Source organism: Convolutriloba macropyga, chromosome 2, assembly GCF_964194025.1.
Source record: "Convolutriloba macropyga chromosome 2, txConMacr16.3, whole genome shotgun sequence".
Classification (NCBI taxonomy): Eukaryota; Metazoa; Xenacoelomorpha; order Acoela; family Convolutidae; genus Convolutriloba; species Convolutriloba macropyga.
Window position 1 is genome coordinate 4,234,324 of NC_134469.1, and position 20,697 is coordinate 4,255,020.

General features: G+C 35.4%; 1 protein-coding gene across 5 annotated transcripts in view; it reads right to left on the reverse strand.

The window, feature by feature from the left end:
• LOC142355809 (putative phospholipid-transporting ATPase IIB) overlaps positions 1–20,697 on the reverse strand; it is a 55,780-nt gene that overhangs the window by 11,894 nt on the left and 23,189 nt on the right. For all 5 annotated transcript variants that reach the window (XM_075407869.1, XM_075407873.1, XM_075407865.1 and 2 more), the window contains 10 exons: positions 19,268–19,479; positions 18,418–18,625; positions 17,338–17,408; positions 16,620–16,758; positions 6,339–6,422; positions 5,728–5,985; positions 5,064–5,270; positions 4,662–4,805; positions 4,067–4,222; positions 2,952–3,362 (listed from right to left, as the gene is read on the reverse strand). In XM_075407869.1, the coding sequence (XP_075263984.1) occupies positions 2,952–3,362; positions 4,067–4,222; positions 4,662–4,805; positions 5,064–5,270; positions 5,728–5,985; positions 6,339–6,422; positions 16,620–16,758; positions 17,338–17,408; positions 18,418–18,625; positions 19,268–19,479 (1,890 nt within the window). The remainder of the gene's footprint in view (positions 1–2,951; positions 3,363–4,066; positions 4,223–4,661; positions 4,806–5,063; positions 5,271–5,727; positions 5,986–6,338; positions 6,423–16,619; positions 16,759–17,337; positions 17,409–18,417; positions 18,626–19,267; positions 19,480–20,697) is intronic.

Below are 20,697 nucleotides of genomic sequence, written 5' to 3' on the forward strand. Positions count from 1 at the left end.
AATTATGACCATTGAAAGAAAATTTTCCTTTCCATCGACAATACCTACAATAATAAAGATCAGCCGACAGATTTCAAATAATCGGGCATGAAATTTTTTTGCACAGCAGTAACTTTTCGGTTATGTGATTTTCTTTTTAAGTTGAGTACAAATGGGGACTAAAGAACAGGAACGGTGCGCACCGAAATGAATTTCTTGCGTCAAAATACAATGCAGAATTATCACATTCAGCAATCAAATATAATAGCCGGCAGATTGCCGAAAATGGCCGGAATAGACGTTTGTGGCCTTCCTTGAATTGAAAAAACTAAAGAAATAGGATAGATAGATCGACCACCAGTCCTTTATTAGACCAGTAGACCTTTTGGGCTAGATTCGGACTGTCAATTTTATGACACATACTGTCTATAAGGAAAAAACCCTAGGAGTTTTTTCAAAATTGATACTTTAAATGAAAAATTCAAGACTAATACTCAAGAACTAGTGCAAATAGGATAGACACTACTTAGATGCACACACTAAGTTTGGCACTACTTAGATGCACACTATTGATCCTTAACTAGAAAATGTTCATAAAATTTAAAGTTCCAACTTAGATGCACACTATTGAACCTTAACTAGAAAATGTTCATAAAATTTAAAGTTCAAAAGTGAGTTCAGAAGTCATTTTTTGGCTGAGGTAAGTCACGCAATTGACCTAAAAGCAGAAATGACGCCACGGGCACAAACTTTAACTGCAAAGCAGTTGAGGTCAGTGAACTCATTGAAAAAGTCAATTCCAGGAAGTCAGGTCGTAAGAATCACCGATGGAGACGACGAATTAAAAAAACATAGCAGGACAAGTCCTGAAATACCATTCAAAAAAATTGAATGAAAAACTCAGACGTACTCTACCTGACCAACAAATCAATGGAACAATGCCAGCCAAAAAAAACAAAAGAATTGAGAAACTAGAAGCATCAAAACTAAACAAAAATATACTAATTGCTAAAACTCTTGAAGCTTTTAAACCTAAGACAAAATTTTTTGCCTTTAAAAATGCCTATCTCAAAAACATGTTTAAAACCAATTTGTGTTTTTGAAATCGGTTCAGTTTTATATCTGCAAGACCTGAAAAATATTCATTGGCCCTTGAAGATCGATTAACTCGAAAATGACCAAAAATTTTAAGAAAGAAGAAATCAATCGCAAATTATAAGGAAATGTTGCTGATAATCGTGATATAAATATCTTCAGAATCATTTCTGTGTCTCTAGAGAAAAGACAGTAACCCAGTTCCAAGGTTTAAAAACTCATTGGCTCATAGATCGATAGGCAATAATTTTTAAAAATAGAAATTCTTCAATTTCAAAACTTCAAAAAATAGAAATTCGTTCTATTAAAATGTTAAAAACCATTCAATTGCCTCCTAGCAACTATGTAATAACATACTACCAAACCATGGATGAGGTTACCTGGCTACTGAGGCAAGAGAAAATAAATAAAATACAAATGTTTTTAAAAAAATTGCAAATTTCATAAAACTTCTAAAAGTCGAAAGGTTAATTTGCTTAAAACAAATCCATTGAAACTTAAGACCAAGCAGTAACCTATTATCAGAACGTGGAATAAAAACTGACAAAAACTTTAGGAAACCTTAAAAAAATTGCAGATTTGATCCAAAAATGCTAAAATTCGAGACACAAAAATGTTAAACCATTCCATTGTTACTAGAAACTATGCAGTGACCTATTAACAAACATCAGAAGAGATTGCCTGTTCCCTGGAGCTGGAAAAATAGACAAAAATTTTCAAAAAATTAAAAAAATGCTAATTTTGTCAAAAAAATTGCTAAAATTTTTGTGATATTCAAAAGTTGAAGCTCATTCCATGGCCACTAAAAATTTTTCAGTCCAACCCATGATGAGGTTTTCTGGCCCCTGGGCTTCAAACATCTTGAATAATGACAACAAATGGCAAAAAAATATGAAAAAAACTGCAAGTTCTGTCAAAAATGCTAAAATTCTTGACAAAAAGTTGAAAACCATTCCATTACCACTAGAAACTAAGCAGTAATCTATTATCAAACCCGTTATCAAACCCTAGGGGAGGTTTCTTGACACCTAGGGCTAAAAAAACTCAAAAAATGACAAATTTTCAAATAACCTGAAAAAAATTGCAAAAATCAGTATCATTTTGCGTGTTTGTAGTACCAAAACGTATAGCTCACAAAATGGGCATAACAAGCAATTTTATCTCGCAAAATGCCTTCATCAACTTTTAAAAACTTCAACCTAAGACTAATCAAACAAAAAAACTCAAAAAAATCACAAAAAACATGAATTGCACCATTTTGAGCCCAACTCCTAAAAATGACCTTTTAACCTTAAATTAAGGCCATCCAAGCAGCTGCACCACTATAAGCACTTGAAGGACTACTAAAGCCCACTTTGGGCCCCTAATGAAACTTAATGCCCGCTGGGCTCTACCTGATTATCCCGTTTTGAAAGATCAAAGTCATTGAAAAATGTGTGAACACATCTCAAAAAACACAGCAGGACAAGTCCTGACGTACAATTCAAAGAATTTTCATTGACTAAACAAAAAACTAGAACTGGAATGAACTATGAATGGATTGGGAAAACCATTTAGAAAAAAAAACCGATCCAAAAAATCGAAAAAAAAAATAGTAAAAGCCAAAGTGAAACTGCCGCATGTGTTCAAAAAACCACTTTGAATTGTAAAATTCTTTGAATTGTAAAAAAAAACACAGCGCACCAATACAATTCAAATTCTTTGAATTGTAAAAAAAACCACGATGTCCCCAATAATAGCCGCTATCGCTTCGCGGCTATTAATAATGTCGAGAAGCTTCCAGAAAACTCAACAAAAACCAGCAATTTGCTTTTAATTTAGTCATTAATTTGACAAATTTTCAAGTTTCAAGAAACCAAACAATGAGAAGAATTCACCTGTTTTCCCTCTTTTCCAACGATACCAATTCCCGCATCTGCCGCCTGGATCATGCTGACGTCATTGCCTCCGTCCCCAATTGCAGCACACCTCTTATTAGTATGCCTTTGAATCAACCTCACAACGTCCGCTTTCATAGTGGGCGAACATCTGCAGATCACGACAGCCGGACACTGGACAGCAAGATCCATAAACTCATATTCGTAGTGCTTCAGAATTAGACTCAAACTCTCGCCCAGAACCACAAGAGCGCAGTCTGTTTTCCTTCTGAAGTTGTTCAGTTCTTGGTGGGCCTGCATTCGGTCATATACGGCTCCGATCACGTGTAGCTGTTGTCGTGGCGAGACGAGGCGGGAGCTTTTGGCGATACAGCAAGCCGTTTCTAGTTTGTCACCAGTCAACATCCACACCTTGAACAAAAGTAAAATGGTGACGACCAAATATCTTGTATGCTTGAGAAAAATTAATGGGCGGATGGTACTTCCATACTTCCAGGTGTAGTACAGAATCAGATGTTCTAAAAATGTTCTAATGTACTAAATTGTCTTAAAAATAGAATTTGTTACGTAATATAATGTACTCAATTACTTTATACATTCTATTTTCATTTACAATGTAATACATTTTATTACTTTAGACATTACCTGATTCTGTACTACACCTGGAAGTACCATTCACCCATTACTAGCAAGACATTGCATTTTACGTAGTTTATGAAAAAAACGCATCAGTCAACTTACCGCAATACTTTAAAACATTTATGGAATCAACAATCCTAAAAATAGTGGCAGCTACAGAAGTGGTAAAATTTATTCAATCTTGCTGACATTATAGCTTGGACTAGAGTTTTAACACAAACTGACTAAAAATCAAAAAGTCAATCGTGAAAAATTTCTTCGTGAAGTGAAATTAAAAGAATGTTCAAGAAGAAAACGGTAAGGCAAACATTTTGCATAGAAAAGACACACGTTTACAACATTTGGTTCAAACGTCGTTCAAGAGCAATTAATAATGAAAGTTTAAGGACTAGCGACTCAGCAGGCCGTTTCTAGTTTGACATAGAACAATATCAGCAGGCTAGGAAGTTCTAGAGATACAACAGATTACAACGTACCTTGATTCCTGCATTTCTGATAGACTCCAATGATGGTCTCACATCCAGCTGAAGTTTGTCTTCCACCCCAGTTAGTCCGACCACCTCCAACTCATTCTCTAATGACTCAATCACCATTCTCACTTTCGAACTCCTGTCTTGCATGCTTAACTTGGCCTAAAATCAACAACCAATCTTAATTTAGAAACTCACTCTCAATGTTAATTTACAGAAAACTTTAAAGAAAAGGTAAGATTTAGACATTGTGCATTTATACAATAATTTAAATTTTCAGATGGTAAGATTTAAACTCAATTTTTCGAGATTATTAAAGTTCAGCTTATTAATGATTAAAGTTTTCACTAATAGCAGGAAATTTAGAGCACCTATAGAATAATTTTTTACTTCACCGCGGTGTGAGAAATGAATTTACATATTTCTTTAATTATTTCAGTATTGAGGCATCAAATATTGTTAGGTACATGTTATATTGATTTGCAAATGACCTTCATTTAGATCGCCAAATGCATTACTTTTTATACTTTCAAAGAGGTTCCAAATTCACATCACTTAAGAATTGACAACTTTTCTTGTCAACCGTTTGTGATTCTCTAACCTGGTTGAGTTTGTTAGCGAAGTCTTCGTACTGTTCCTTTGACAGTTGTTTCTTTGCCACTACAAGAGTCCTCAGTCCTTCTCTCGCCATGTTGCCACACTCCTCGTCCAGCCAATCAGTGTATGCACACATTGTTGACATCACCTTAAATGAAAAAAATAACAGTCAATGATTCATTTGATATCCAGACATCCGAAATGTGAACCCCCCCCCCCCCCCCACGTACTGCAAGACCGTGTATCTTACATCGGGTCTCACTCTCAAATATTTGCCTCGACGAAGCAAAACGTGGAAATAAATTACTTATATCGTGGAAAAGGCATACGAGTATTCACGGACAAACGTAATCCATTTCCATGGGAAATAGAGTTGAAACCAAGAGATTATAATTTTAAATCTAACCGTGTCTGCACCCTTGGAGTAGAAAATGATTTCGCCCGTCCTCTCGTTTCGCACAATGATTCCCATCCTTTTAGTCTCGGATGTGAACGGGAATATCTCTAGTATCTTGAATGTCAATTCCTGATCTCTGCACTTGAGTCGCATCTTCTCAAGGTCTCTGTAGACCAACGGCAGTCCAATAATCTCTGTCCACTTCACGAGAGCAATCTATAAGGCAATATAAGGTCCTGATGGTAAGTCCTTTCAGCAACTGATGATTTGGCGACCGATTCAACCGAGTCACTTAAAGCGACTATAAAAATTGTTATTCTTGTAACTGATAAGTATTTCATTTGAGCAAATTCTAAAAAAAGGAACCGATTTCCTATTTGTGTTCACTTCATGTTGTGGCAAAGAAACCTTTACTATCAAAGTAACGAATCTCTATCAAAATTTACCAAATGATGATACTGCGCAGCAAATAAATGCTACTATAGACCAACTTCTCCACAGCCATCAAATGGGTGTGAAAAAATCTTCCAAAATACTGTCAGATTCTTAAGATACGGTCGCCGTTCTACAAAAAATTTTGATGGAGAAAATTTTGATGGAGTTCTAATTTAACCAATTTGAACTCCTGGTTTCTCATGTAAGACAAAAAGGCGTTATTGGGGTTCGAACTCACTTCATCGGGACTAGATGCCTGGTATGACACTCGAGGTCCCGCCGCCTGTCCTTCAAACTCAGCTCCTTCATTCACTTTAGAACCTCCTGGACCAGCAACACCATTGGTTTCGTTGGCTCCTGGCTCGTCCTCATAGACAGGTGTGACATTGTGGCAGAGAGCAATGGCCTTCACAGCATCTATCAACTTCTGATTCCCTGATGACACTTTGGCCCCTTTCAGTTCCGCTGTCATGGCTTCTTCAACGTCCAACTTGACCTGAACAATTGAAATTTACTACCTGATTATTATTATTATATTCCCCAGGCACAGACCTGAAAACTGTCAAGTATTTAAAGCATTTCTCTAGTTCACTGACTTCAGAAAAACTAAAATTGGAGATTTTCTTGATCTTCAAATTCACAGAGCAGCAACAAGATGCACGAAGTACACTTCGGACTTTATTTCTTCACTTTATTATTCAGCAAAGTTAGCACTAATTCGTTAGTTATAATTGCTAGTTAATCAATGCTATTGATGAAAGTTTGAAAGAACACCACTTGATCTATAAAGCTATATCGACTGATCTAGCTCTAATAAAAAATCGTCACTTCTGTTAAGGGAAGCGTTACCTCTGGAAACGTGTCGGTGGAGAGAGATACATTGCCCAAATGAAGTTTCTTGAACACCATCTCATTCTGAGTCAGCGTCCCTGTCTGAAATACAAACAAAATCTCAAAAAACCCAGTCTCAATTTGAAATTAGTTGAAAACATAAAATGCATAACACCAATTTTTGTGGAAACTGCTATCAATTGCCCTAATAAACTTTTATAACCTAATGCACGACGACGTACTGACCGGGCTTTATCGGTTTATCCCATCTCTTTTTATTTTTCCTCTTTTGACATTGACCGTATTCACTACGTTGAATAATTCAGTGAGTGATAGAATTTAAAATCCATTCAGCTGATATAGTGAGTGAGGTAATTTAAAAGTCAAACGTGAAAGTCGAAATATGCGTAAAACAAAAATCGTGAACGGAAGTAAAAAAAACATATAACAGGACAAGTCCCGACCTGCAGTTCAAATAATTTTTGGATCTTTTCTGTTTATGCCCCCCAGTACGTTATACTCCCCCAGTTAAATAAATAATAAAAATAAATAATTAAATAAAATAATACGCACCCAATAAGCTAGGGGTGGACAAACTGAAAAGATCCTAATTTTCATGGAATAAATAAACTAGAACATGAATTGACAATAAAAACCATTTAGAAAATCCTATTAAAAATATATTTTTTTGAAAAACAGTTGGATTCAAAGTGAAATTATATTGCCGCATGTGAACGAAAAAAAACACTATCGAAAAAAGTTTTGTTACTCTACTTTAAAATTAGAGTGAAAAATTGCACGCCGCAAATCCACTCGATCTTTCTCTGCACTTCCAGCGTTCACATGGTAAAAATCATTTCTATTTGAATTCGAAAATCAAGAACATAGCTGGCAGATTGCCAGAAAATAGCCGTAGATCTGCAGTCTCAAAAAAAACAGTAAAAAAGACGGACCGAAAAAAATTCGCCTTTTCATTGAAGGCTGATATGTTAAATTTTGATTAAAAATCTGTATAAGTTTTTGCGGCCTCCATTAGCTGCTCTCTAAAAACCTCCATTTAGAGTGACCCACACCTATTTGACCTTATCTCTTTGAATTAAAGTAAAAAAAGTCAATTTCAAAGTGAGGAAGTCATTTTTGTTAGTGAGGTAAGTCAAGTGTGACCAAAAATTTAAAACTCGCTCCACTAAGAGCGAAAAATGACGTCACACACGCACTCTAGTTGAAAATGCAGGAACGAATGAACAAAAAGCAGCTTTAAAGTGGTTGTGATGTCATATGGTCGTAACAAAAATCGTGACGACGAACTAAAAAAAACCAAGAGAAGGCTAATAATATCCCCAGCTATCGCTGTGCGGCTATTAAAACCATGTGAACAGAACTTAAAAACATCTTTGAACTGTAAAAAAAGAGCGCCAAACTACTAGCCGTTGAGAGGCTGACGGCAGCTAATAATCACCAAACATTTGTTTTTGGAAGCTCCGCCTCTATTTCATTGATTCAGTTTTCTGAATCTTGTCTTGTTTACTAATTCAATACTAATTTCAGCAAGCGTTCGCTCTAATGAACTTTGAAAACCTAAAGCACAATGGCTTAATGACCGGGTTTTATCGCTTTATTTTGACATTGACCGTATTGACTGCATTTCGTAACTCAATGCGCGAGAGATTAAATTTAATGCAGCTGAAAAAGAGTTCGAGAAGTCACGAGTCAAACGTGAAAATCGTGACTAATGTAAAAGGGAAAACATAATCGAAAAGCAAATCAAATTCAAATAAGAGCAGCACAGTTCGTGACATACCATTAGGAGATTTATCATTGGCGAAACAAACAGCTAGACACAGAATCGACCTTGAATTCATTTTAAAAGCGATTTAGAACAAAAATTATCATAAAAATTGAAAAACATTAAAAAGCAAGGTCACAATGCCGCATGTGAACAAAAAAAAACTACTAGCGAATTTTTGTTCAACCACCATTTTTCCCCTAATTTACAAATTAGAGCAAAAAATTTAACGCCGCAAAACCACTCGCTTCATTGCTAAACTTCCTGTTTGAGCTTGACCAAAATCATCACTCCGATTTGACTTGAGAAATTAAGAAAATGTGCGAACAGATCTTAAAAAAACATAGCCGGAAGACTTCCGGAAGCAACTCGGAGTAGAACAACGACCACTCTAATTAATATAATGATCCTCTCAATTGATTATGCTAATCAATTTGAAACAATAACCGGCAAATTAAAAATGGAAAGGTAACTCCGCAAAAACTGATAAAGAATCGATTAAAAAAACTCATTGCGAATTGCAGCCCCAATGAACTACTTGCAGACATACCCAACAGATTGTGGGGTAAATAGCCGCCGTTGACTCCCATAACCAGAAGGAAACACTCCCAAAAGAGAAAAAAACTAAAAAAAAAAATTTTGAACACAAACAATTTTAAAGTGCGAACTATTTTGATGTCATTTTGGAGTTGAATATACCCCTGTTTCGTAGTCAGAGGACACATGGGCTAGTATCAATACTAATAAGCCTTGGAGATGGTAACTATGAACAAAATTCGAGTAACGGGAATCTAAAAAATTGGGCTTCATGGGGTCATCACGTTTCTATTTCTTATTTCGTTTTTTGGTACTTACTCTGTTCATTTTGAACTCCTTTGCTGAGTAACTGCTGTCTAAACACTTTTAGCAGTATGAGAGAAGAGTAAAAATAGCCTAGAGAAGTCAAAAAGATTTCACGCAAAATGTCGGAAAAAATGTTAGTACGACGAAGAAAAAAATTAAGAGCGCTATAATAGTCGGCTGACAAGCTGAGGCGGCTATTAAAAAACCTTTCCACACAGTTGGTTCTAATTCAAAAAACGACTTCCAATTGACATAAAGAGCGACAAACTAATTCATATGGAGAAACTACAGGAAACAAGTGAAGAACAATGTCAAAATAAAATTTTCCGACAAACATTTGAACACAATGATCCACCAAAAGCTAGAATGCTGATTCCGATCAATTATTTGGCAAAAAAATTCATTACTGCTTTGTGCTTCTGACCTTCAATCTCAGCTTTTAGGAGCAAACCCTATGAAGTATCTCCAAACTAGACGTTGAACAAGAAAAACTATACCGAGAAGTTTAAAATCAGCAAAACTATTCAAAAAAACAGGAGACAAAATTTAGCAAAAAATTGCTTAAATTTTCTCAATTATCTTTGAAAAACAACTCGAAATCAATTAAAATCATATCGACAGCCAACCAAACCCCTCAAACTGCTGATTTGAACCACATAACTCCCAAAAAGCTATAAAAAATTAAAGAATGATACAAAAACAGCTAAAAAAAACGTACATAGCCAAAAAGTAAAACAGCTCAAAATTGAATCTAAAACATCACTTTCTGATTCAGATGGTCAAAAACCTTTCAAACGCAATATAACTAGTTTGGGTAAACAATACAAACATAATTGACAGAAAAAATTGGAGTTCAAACTAAAAAAACTGCTCTGAAAATGCCGCATCTAATCAAGAAAAATTGCTCGCTTAACTAAAATTTTTTCACACCCAGTTTTCTCGCTCTCTCTCGAAGTAGTCACACAAACAGAAAACCTATCGCGTATTTCTGCTCTTCAGTAATTTGACCTAAACACTTTGTTTTACGCACTTCACCTCCTGTTTTAAATACACTCCAACAAAATTATCGGTCAAAAAAGACGCTCCACCAACAATCCTCTTCGAGTCGTAAAACAACTGCCCCAGAAATATTCAAGTTTTTTGAAATATAAAAAAGAGTGCCTAAACAATAGTCGTTGAGAGGTTGACGGCGGCTATTAATCATTCAAAAATGAAACTCAAGCGTGAAAAAAACACAGAAGATGTCAGAGAATGTTCTAACATAGCTGGCAGAGTGCCAGAAAAAAGCCGCAATAGCTTCGTAAACTTGCAGTCTCAAAAAACAGTACAAAAAACAGACCAAAAAATCGGTTTTTTCATTGAAGGCTGATATATTATATTTTGATTAAAAATCTGTATTAGTTTTTGCTGCCTCTATTAGCTGCTCTCTAATAATCTTCTTACTTTGAAAGACACCCATTTGAGCTTATCTCTTTATATTAAGTAAATAAAAGTCAATTGCAAAGTGAGGAGATCATTTTTGTGAGTGAGGTAAGTCAAGTGTGACCCAAAAATTTAATCACGCAAATGAACAAAAAACTCGCTCCACTAAAAGCGAAAAATGATGTCACACACGCACTCTAGTTGAAATTGCATGAACGAATGAACAAAAAGCAGATTTGAAGTGGTTGTGACGTCATACGGTCGAAAAAAAAATCGTGAAAAAGTAAAACCCTTTAGATATCAATTGAAACCATTCCATAACATCAATGACGCCTCATCCGAGAGCCAATGAGTACGTTCATTAATTAGTTAAAAATTTAATTGAGAACAGCGCCTAGGTCCATAATCCATTAGCGTATAATCCATCAACTATTCTTCGTTTAACCTAAAAAATACAACCATGCATTATTATAACACATGTACGACCTTTTAAAAATGAATAATAATAAACAAAGCCGGCACATTGCAGAAAATAGCCGCGATAGCTTCGCAAATCTGCAGTCACAAAAAAAAGACAGACCAAAAAAATTCGTCTTTTCATTGAAGGCTGATATGTTAAATTGATTAAAAATATGTATAAGTTTTTGCTGCCTCCATTAGCTGCTCTCTAAAAACCTCCATTTAGAGTGACACACACCCATTTGACCTTATCTCTTTATATTAAAGTAAATAAAAGTCAATTTCAAAGTGAGGAGATCATTTTTGTGAGTGCGTTAAGTCAAGTGTGACCCAAAAATTTAATCACGCAAATGAAAAACCCGCTCCACTAAGAGCGAAAAATGACGTAAAACACGCAATTCAGTCGAAATTGCATGAACAAATGAACAAAAAGCTGATTTGCAGTATTTGTGACGTCAAATGGTCGTAATAAAAATTGCGACGAAATAAAAAACATCCGGATGAATTCCTGAAGCGACTCGAAGCGTCAAAACTTTACAAAAAAACCGTTATTGCAGCTAAAGCCTTTAACGTTTAAATAAAACTCATTGCCGATTAAACGATTAACTCATTACCTCCCCAGCTCTGATCTAAAAATTGGTGATATTTGATCCACTGTCACCAAGAGAAACAAAACACAGCAAAATTTTATATTATTGAAAACGTATCGGCTCAAAAATCTGTTAACGCTATCAAATGAACTCAAATAATTTGTGTTTCTAATCTCGAAAAGATTGCGAAAGCAAACGGAAGATAGTAATAATAACTTAGAAACTAAGATAAATTTTTCAAAAAAATGCTCAAATTTTAAGAATCAAATTCACTACAATTAGATTTCTAATAACTGCAATTAAGACAAAAAAACACACACTACTTCCCTTTTGTTTATATGCTTGACATCATGATTTCAAACTTATTCAATAAATAAATTATTCATAGAAAAGACATAAGCTACAGAATAATATTCAAAGGCAAAAAGTCGTTTAAAAGCAATACCAAGGCCAGAAGAAAATTGCAATAAAAACTAATAAGTTGAAATTTTGTAAAAGGCTTTCTAGCAAACTCTCAGTACCGCCTTATGTTGAATGAAACCAATTGCCAGTCAAAGAAATGACGAAAATCTAATAACAAGCTAAAAACATTCACTTTTAAACAACTGAAAAAATCAATATCACCAGTATAAATGTAGGTGTCAACACAAATCTAGATTGATACAAAAAAATATAAAGAATATGGACACAATGTAAGGAATGCCGTAACAAAGACTAATTATTGATTTCAAAATTTAGTAAATCAGTCTTTTCATTCGAGACATAGAAAAGACAACGAGTCAACCGAGTCAAACATCCATCCTCTTGAACTGAACAAAAAAAGAAAAAAGCAGAATGCAAACATACGAAATATTTTGCAAAAAATTGTAGAAAAAGTTTCGAGACCGCATTTATGAAAAAAAATTTTAACTGTTTTTCAAAAACTTAACGCTAGCAAATGATTGAATATCTATTTAAACGAAATTAAAGTCCCGCATCTTGCACAAAAATACTATTTTTAGTAGTTTAAATCAAAATACAGACAAAAGACTGAAAAATTGGAAAAAACTACCCAAATTGGATTAGCATATGTAAAATTTTATAAAAGAAAATTACATCGAGGTAGAAAGAGGCGTTGGGTACCTGAAATATTAAAGAGAAGTCGCCATATTAACTGATTTTTGACAAAAGGACGATTGAAAGATCCAAAAATGAAGAAACTATTAGAGAAAAAAGCCAAAAAATATCAAAAATTATCGTAAAAATAGGTGCCAATTTTGAACTTGAAAAGCATTTTCAGGCTCTGCAAAACATTGTGGTATCAATTTTTGAGGTTTACATTTCAAAATAGCAGCAAATAAAAACATTTCCACAAACACCAAGTCACAAGCAAAAAATGGGCCACTTAATCTATAAAAAAACGGTAATCTATATGTGCCATTCAGTCAAAAACTACTTTTCAAAGTCAAAAAGTTATTCACGAAAGGCAGCCCAGAATCAAAAAAACTTCTCCAGCTCAGCAAAAATTAGTTTACACGGCAATTTTTCTCACTTTCGCTTTTAGGTCAGAACAGCGTCTGAACAAATAGTACTTCCGGTAAAAAAACATAGCCGGTAGAATACCGGAAACGACTCGAATCGTCGTGCAAAAAAATCTCTACCCTAACTTGAACAAAATCAGAGTATCAAAAAAAAACACTAGAAATAACAAAAATAGTAGACCAATATAACATAAAAAGCGTTAAATTTTTTTCAGCTCAGGGATGTGGGTAGGTGCTGGTGGGGGGGGGGGCGGGGGGGGGGGGTTGGTGGGTGGGGGCAGGTAGGTGTGGGCAGGTAGGTGGTGGTGGGGGTGTAGGTAGATGGGGTGGCGGTAGGTACGTGGGGGGGGGGGGGGGTAGGTAGGTACGTTTGGGGGTTGAGTAGGTACGTTGGGGTGGGGGTAGGTACAGGGTAGGTACATTTTTTTCAGCTCAGGGATGTGGGTAGGTGCTGGTGGGGGGGGGGTGGGGGGAGAGGAGAGGAGAGGGGATCAAATTTTCTCAAATTGACCTCTTCACCTCGAATTACAGACTGTTACCAATTGCTATACATTACAAACTAAGCTATTGTTAAAGTCTAATGTTCGAAAACAGAAGTCAACAATCAAAAACGGAGGTAAATGCTTGAACATAAAGAAGTCAAAATTCAAGTCATGAACAAACTTGCTTTCTGCTAAAAAAAACCTGTAGAATCTCAATACTCCTCTTCGAGTCGTAAAAACCTTAAGAAAACCAATACTCCTCTCCGAGTCGTAAAAAAACCAAGAGAAGGCCAACAATAGCCCCAGTTATTGCTGTGCGGCGATTAAAAACAATAGCACAAAAGAGGTCAGGCAAACAAGACACACAAGTTGACAATAATTGTTCCGACCCTCTTGAGGGGGGAGGAACTATATACTCAAATGGGTTTTTTTTGTTCCGTGAATTTTCGCCGCTCGATATATTCATCGTAGAGAGTTGAGACTGGTATCATTAGAAAGCTCGTCCAGCGTAGAGTATGGAAGATTTTTTAAATTTTCGTTTTCTACAGGGAGTTATCGAGGTTTAAACTTCTGAGAAAAGAAGAGTGAATTCACGTTGTGTTTATTCACATTTTCCGGAATTTTTGCCTAAATTTTCGTCAATTTTGCTGAAATTTGTTCTAATTTTTAAGAATATTGTCGTTGATTTATTTTTGAAGACAAAAAAGCATTGTTAATTGTTTTGACTTAATTTTTTTGGTCAAAAAATCTGGATAAACATTTCAAAATTTAGCCTTTTTCATCACAAACAGCACGAAATAAGCTACTTTAGTCCACTTTGATTAAATTTGCCGACAGTACACCCCCAAACAACACTCGTACAATCTTTGTAGACTCAGAGCGTGGCTATTTCTACTTCAGAGTCCACTGAGAGTGCACTGTAGTTAAAACTTTGCCGTTTTTTGGTGACTTTACTCGTTGATTATCAAAAATGCAGAATCTATTTTGAGTTTTCAACTAACAAATTATCCATATCTACAACATTCGAAAAATCAATTGTTCCTAACGGACAATAAGTATTAGCAGGGCTAGTGTTGGGCCATTCTTGGACTGTTACAATCCAAAAAAAATTGGGTTGTAATCAGTCGGTCTTTTTTTTTATTTTTTTTTTTAATAATAAAGAACAGAACATATCAAATCAAAGCTCAGGAGTGATAGGTCCAACCAATTCGCTTGCTAAGCAGCTCCAAGCTAATGCATTTAGTTTTTTAATTGAAAGTCTATGGTCGTTTCTTTAAAAATAATTGACTTTTCAATAAATAATGGCTTAATTAATTTTTCCTCTATTTTTTTCTTAATTTGTTAAACTTCCAGCTTAGTGTCAGCAAAGAAAGACTGCTTCTTCTTTCTACTGATTTAACATTTATTCTCGGTTGCAGTTTTAAGCTTGAAGTTATTGTTTTCTGGCTTTGATACAAGATTTCAGATTTTTGTTTGTTTTGATATTTGCCAGTTTTTCACGTTTTCTAATTTTGGTCACATTATCACATTATTGACAGTTCTCATGTCACCTTATTAGCATTCAGAATAAGGCACAATTGAACATATTAAAATCCTGAAAGATATACATCATCGTTTTAACGGCCTCGACGCCTCTTTCTTGAAGAAATCAATTGAATTTTTTAATTTTGTCTCTAACTGCCATTTATACTTTGTCGTTTCAGTCGTATGAAATTTCCTGTATAGTGATAGCTTTCATTGGTTTTTCATGGAAGAATAGAAGAACCGATATCCTGATATTAGTAGATAGCTGATGGCTTTCATGACTTTAACAATCGTTTTCCAAAATTAAAAAAAAACTTCACTTCGCAATTTTGTTCTTTTTATGTTTCTTTTTGTTACCTAATCTCGTTAGTTAATTACAGGTCAAATATGACATTATGGGTGTCAAAGGAATAAAAGGGATTGGTGTCCCAAAATCTTTTTTTTTTTAAGAATTTGTTATGACCTTACTGGCTTCGACACCGGTTTTTCACAAAAAAAAGTAAATTAGTTTAATTTTTGTCAGATTTGACGTTCTTTTTGTAGATGCAAGAAATATTCTGGATAATTACAGGTCTCGAGGGCTTCCTTTTCATTAATAAACGACCCTATTTAAATAGCTCTTTTTGTAATTAATGCCTTTCATGACATTGAATGTAATTTTGTTTCGAAAAAAAAATTAAAAGTATTACATACTTTAGCACTTCGCTTTTTTGTCTACTTGTTACCTAGTCTTACTAATGAATGGCCACGTACTACATTATAGCTGTTTGAAAAAGGCGCAATCAAATATATTTTGAGTGCCAAAATTTGGCTTGACGGTTTTGACAGCGTTTTCTGGCAAGTTTCAATTGAAATTTTGTTTGTTCTTTGTTGTTCTTTAGCCGCTTTAAAAAATGAACAGGTCCTAATGCTCTTCTATAGAAGCAGTGGTAATCGTAAATTTGTGGTAATATTAACTGATTCCTAATGGTATTTATTACTTTGAAGTTAACTGTTTCAGAAAAATAATTTAATTTTTTACTTTACTGTTTTTGTTCTTTTTTTTGTATAATTGTTACCAAACCTTTTTATGGACTGGTCGCATATGTTTTCTGGTGATTTATAAGTTATTTTTGTTTAGTTTTAGGTTTATCTGAAGGTATGTTGACTTTGTTATTAAATTTAGTTTTTAAGAGGGACATAAATTTTTTGATGTAATTAATGTTTGTTGGTGTTGTTGTTTGATTTTGCTGTTCGTCTTGACTCGCTTTCTTAATATTCACATATTACAGCAATCTAATGCATCAATTTTTACTCCACTGAGTTATTTGCTTTGAAGGCTATCTTATCGTTCATACAAAATTTTTCGAAAAAGACTTGGGCTTTTTTGGGATTCGCAAAAAATAATTTTTGGGTTTTTCTATCTGTTCCTCATTTGGTAGACAATTATGCCAAAATTGTGGATGGGCGGGGTCGGAACCTTATGTGCCATCGCACATTACCGAGCCGCCTTGTTGCTTCAAACTTCGTTCGAGGGCAATTAATACTAAACTTAACAGATATTCTGTCCCCACTTATTAAGTGACATTATGATTCATATTTCAGCTGTTTCCATAAGCTTGCTTGAAACTATGTATAGTGTTCAAAACTCTAAACTCGTATCTAATGGTATTAATAAGGAGTACAGGAGGTACCTTGTCAGAGAGGAGGTAGCTAATTCTGCCCAGTTCCTCGGGTATAGTGGTGCTCCTAACAACTGTGTCCGGGATGGTCTTATCAGTCTGCATAAACCACGAATATACCAACTTCCCCATGTCCAGATTCACTCGCATACTAGAAAAACACAACACCCAATATTTGACATCTCAGTTCAAAACTGCCTTCTTGCCAATAATTGTCAAAAAAGATCGGACAAAAATGGACACTTAAAGAGTGATGGGTGAAATGGAACTATCAGAACTTAAGTCACCATGTACATTGTTTTTTGTTTTTAAAGAGTTTCAAGATCTTCAAAGAACTTTAAAATTTGGTTAATTGCAAGCTGGCAAAACTTAAATCACATGACCGAGTCTTCATTGATTTGATAAAAGATCATATACAATTTCATCCTGATTTTATGCTCTTTCTCAGTACGATACTGCTAGGGAACCAAAGAAATCATACATGATCCATTTAAGAAATCCACAAGTTTTTATATATGACCAGCATGCCGTCGAAGAAATCATAGATGAGCCATTGATGAAACGCAAGTATCATCCTTGCAAGATATCGAAGTCACAGCAAGGGGTTCAAAACTCGAAGAGAAAACATCTCCTCATTAATGACTGCAGGCTGACAGGAGCAGCGCTTGTCAAATTGAGCAGGATATAATGATAATTAAGGGAAGATAAATGTTGTTTATCTCTTTCTCACCTGATGGGTATGATTGAGGACAGGAGGATCATGAACCTTGTGAAGTACACGTACCACTGACCCTCAAAGCCCTGAAACAAATAAACAGAACAGGTGAACAAAGACGCATACCAAATATTGACAAATAATTCTTTTCCCTGAATTATTTTACAAAAACACATTGCACTATACCATGCCTTCATTAATAGTGCTAGTTGCTAAGTAGATATATTTCATGGATCAACAACGTGCACAGTTGTAGCAGCAATTATTTTAAAATTTAAACTGAAATTCAATTTAATTGCTATGAAATTGAATTTTAAATGAAATTATCACAACCGAACATGGGATAAAATTATTCTCTTAATTATGAGAAAATACGCTTATGATGTCTACTGTTAATTTGGGGGTGGAGTGATTGGGGGTGACATTGTATGGTGTTACAGTATGTGGGGTGAAAATGAATCGGGGGTGAAAAGAAATAGAATTGAAAAAAAAACTACCATAACCAGCTAAGATATGACGCTTGTTTTCAAACTCCTGCCAGGATAACTACTACTACCGGGCCTAGGTAGTAGCTAGCCTTAGCCTGTGCCATCTTAATAGTTTCGATGCAAAATGCACATAAAGACCATTGAAGCTCTGAGAGAATTGCACGCTTACAAGATTTCCAGGTAATCCAGTTTGTATAGATGAAATGTCAAATTGTCAGAAGAAAGGTCGCGTAAAAATTTAACTTATATTTGACAGCTCCGTTCAGCTAATTGCAAATTAGAGTATGTGAACGCGCGAATAATACTATGAAAAAACCTATACTTTAACCAGCAAGATGAGACAAATTGCTCTCAATCAACTTATGGCTTTCTTAGCACTTCGATTCATTATGCACCAAGAGACAATTGGAAGCTCTAAGAGAACATCACCTAATGGTCCATAGGCTTGCCACAAAGACTAAGTCTAACTTTTCAGATGAAAGGTCGCGTAAAAAAGACCAGCATGACTGAAATAATTACCGCAAATTTTGTCTAAGAGCAACTAAAAACAGCTCCAAAGTCCAGACCAGCATGACTATAATAATTGTACCTAAATAAAATAACCTACCTTCATAAGCATGAGAGTGAGTGTGAGTCCCATGAGGAAAATAAAGAGGAGTTTGGTGAGGAAGTTGACCTCCATGTCCAGCAGACCCACTTTGGAGGCAGGCTGACTTGTGTTCATGACACAGCGGGTGTCTGTCCCAGTGTACACCACACACCCCACACAGCTTCCACTCGCCACTACTGTGTTGCTCCACATTGTGTTCTCGATACTACAAAGAACAAAGTCCCATTTAATGCAAATATTTCTACTGGTAACGGCATTTTAGGTTGTTTCGGAACTGCCCGTGGCCCTTTGGACTGTTTATCAGGCAAGCTAAAAAATTTCATGATCGTTGTATGTGTAGCAAGTTTCCATGAAATCCATATATGGCGGTTAATGATTGGTAAGTTTCTTTTATGGTGGGTTCTGTTTCCAGCCTCCAGGTTTCTGTTTACAACTGTGTTAATTCAAATCATTTTCCTATGAAAAAATTCCTCCTAAATGTAAACATTTATAGCAACAGTTTTGTAATGAACAGTTCCAAATTCAGTCAAAACAATGCCGAGAAATCTATCAATTTTTCAAGTTGTTTTAAAGATTTCTGCTTCTGTTCGGTTACTGCAGTTCAAATTACAAATCAGTTCCATTTACACAGTTCAACTATGTAGCTCCATCCTGTTTTAAATACACTCCAAAAAAAATTTGGTCCAGAAAAAAGACGCTCCACCAATACTCCAACAAAAAGAAGAGCGCCTAAATAATAGCCGATGAGAGGCTGAAGGCGGCTATGTAATCAATTAGTAGCTAATGAGTGAAAATCGGGTTTCATGATCAATATGATGAGACACTCTTTTTTAAAAATATCACTCACTTGAGTGGGACCTCCTCCTTGCCCTGATGTCCGTTGATGGTGAAAGTACCTATGAATGAGTATATGTCCATGTGTGGCTTGTCTGCATAGATGAATGCATTGATTGAGAAGAGGTCATTCTCAGAGGGGAGTCTCTGTGTACATGGCACAGCCACTCTCAACTTCCAATCTGTCTCCCCGTCCAACTGGTCAGTTCGCACGAAACACGTGCCCTAAACAACAAACAAACATTTGGGTCCTTCCCATTATAGTCCCCCACGAAATATCCCCCCTTATGGTATAATTACCATGATTAGGGGCTAAAGGTTATATGGCCAGTGAGCTGGGGGGGGGGGGGGGGGGGGGGATTTAATGGGAAAGACCCGAACATTTTTCTATTGTAACCAGAACTCAACAGCCAATACTTCGAGACAATCGTCATTACTTTGCATGGAAATAGGTCAGAGGATTGCAGTTACTGTATTTTGTAGTAAATTTTATACTAAAGATAATTTTGATTCGGAAAAAATTCCAATGACCAGTATCTTTTAACTTGTTTCAAGACAAATGCGTTAGAATATAAACTAATCAATTGAATTCAAATATGACCTTTTCGAGATCCCTCACAAAGATAGCTGACAGATTGCCATAAAATAGCTGCGATCACTTCGTAGACCTGTAGTTTCCAAAAGACAACAAAAATACGACAGAACAAATAACCCTCAATTCGGGTGACATACTCAGTTGACCTTATCTCTTTAAAACAATTTCAGTCAATTTCAGAGTGAGAAGTCATTTTTCAGAGTGAGGTAAGTCAGATGTGACCAAATACTTAATCAAAAACAAAAAATTCGCTCCAATAAGTGAAAACTACGTTTCACTACATCACGCACATATTCAGTTGCAATTGCATGAACGAATGTACAAAACGCAGATCTGAAGTGATTGTGACGTCAGATCTGAAGTGATTGTGACGTCAAAAAAACCAAGGGAAGGACAATAATAGCCCCAGCTATCGATTTGCGGCTATTAAGAATTATTAAAGAACAAGTTGCGAAGTTTCAGGCTGCCAAAGACGATGCTTAAAACAGCAAACTCTTCCATTAGCCTGCGAGTTAGCCTTAAAAATTGAATGACATTTAGAGATCAAAACCTAGAAAACAGAAAAACTGTAAAATGACAAAAATTGATTGCCGATTTGTAGTTTTAAGTTTTAGGTACTTAATACCAATTCCACCAATTCCAACTTGCCAACATTCTTTACCACCAATTCCAACTTGCCAACATTTTCCCAACAAAGAAAATGCAGGCTGGCAAAAATATGGTTGCACATATAACAGCCGAACAGAGGCAGAACAAATATTTTTTAAAAATTTGAGAGCCGAAATTACCAAAACGTTGTTAAAGTTCTTGAAATTACAATTTGTGCTGCTTAAAAAATTCTTACCCGT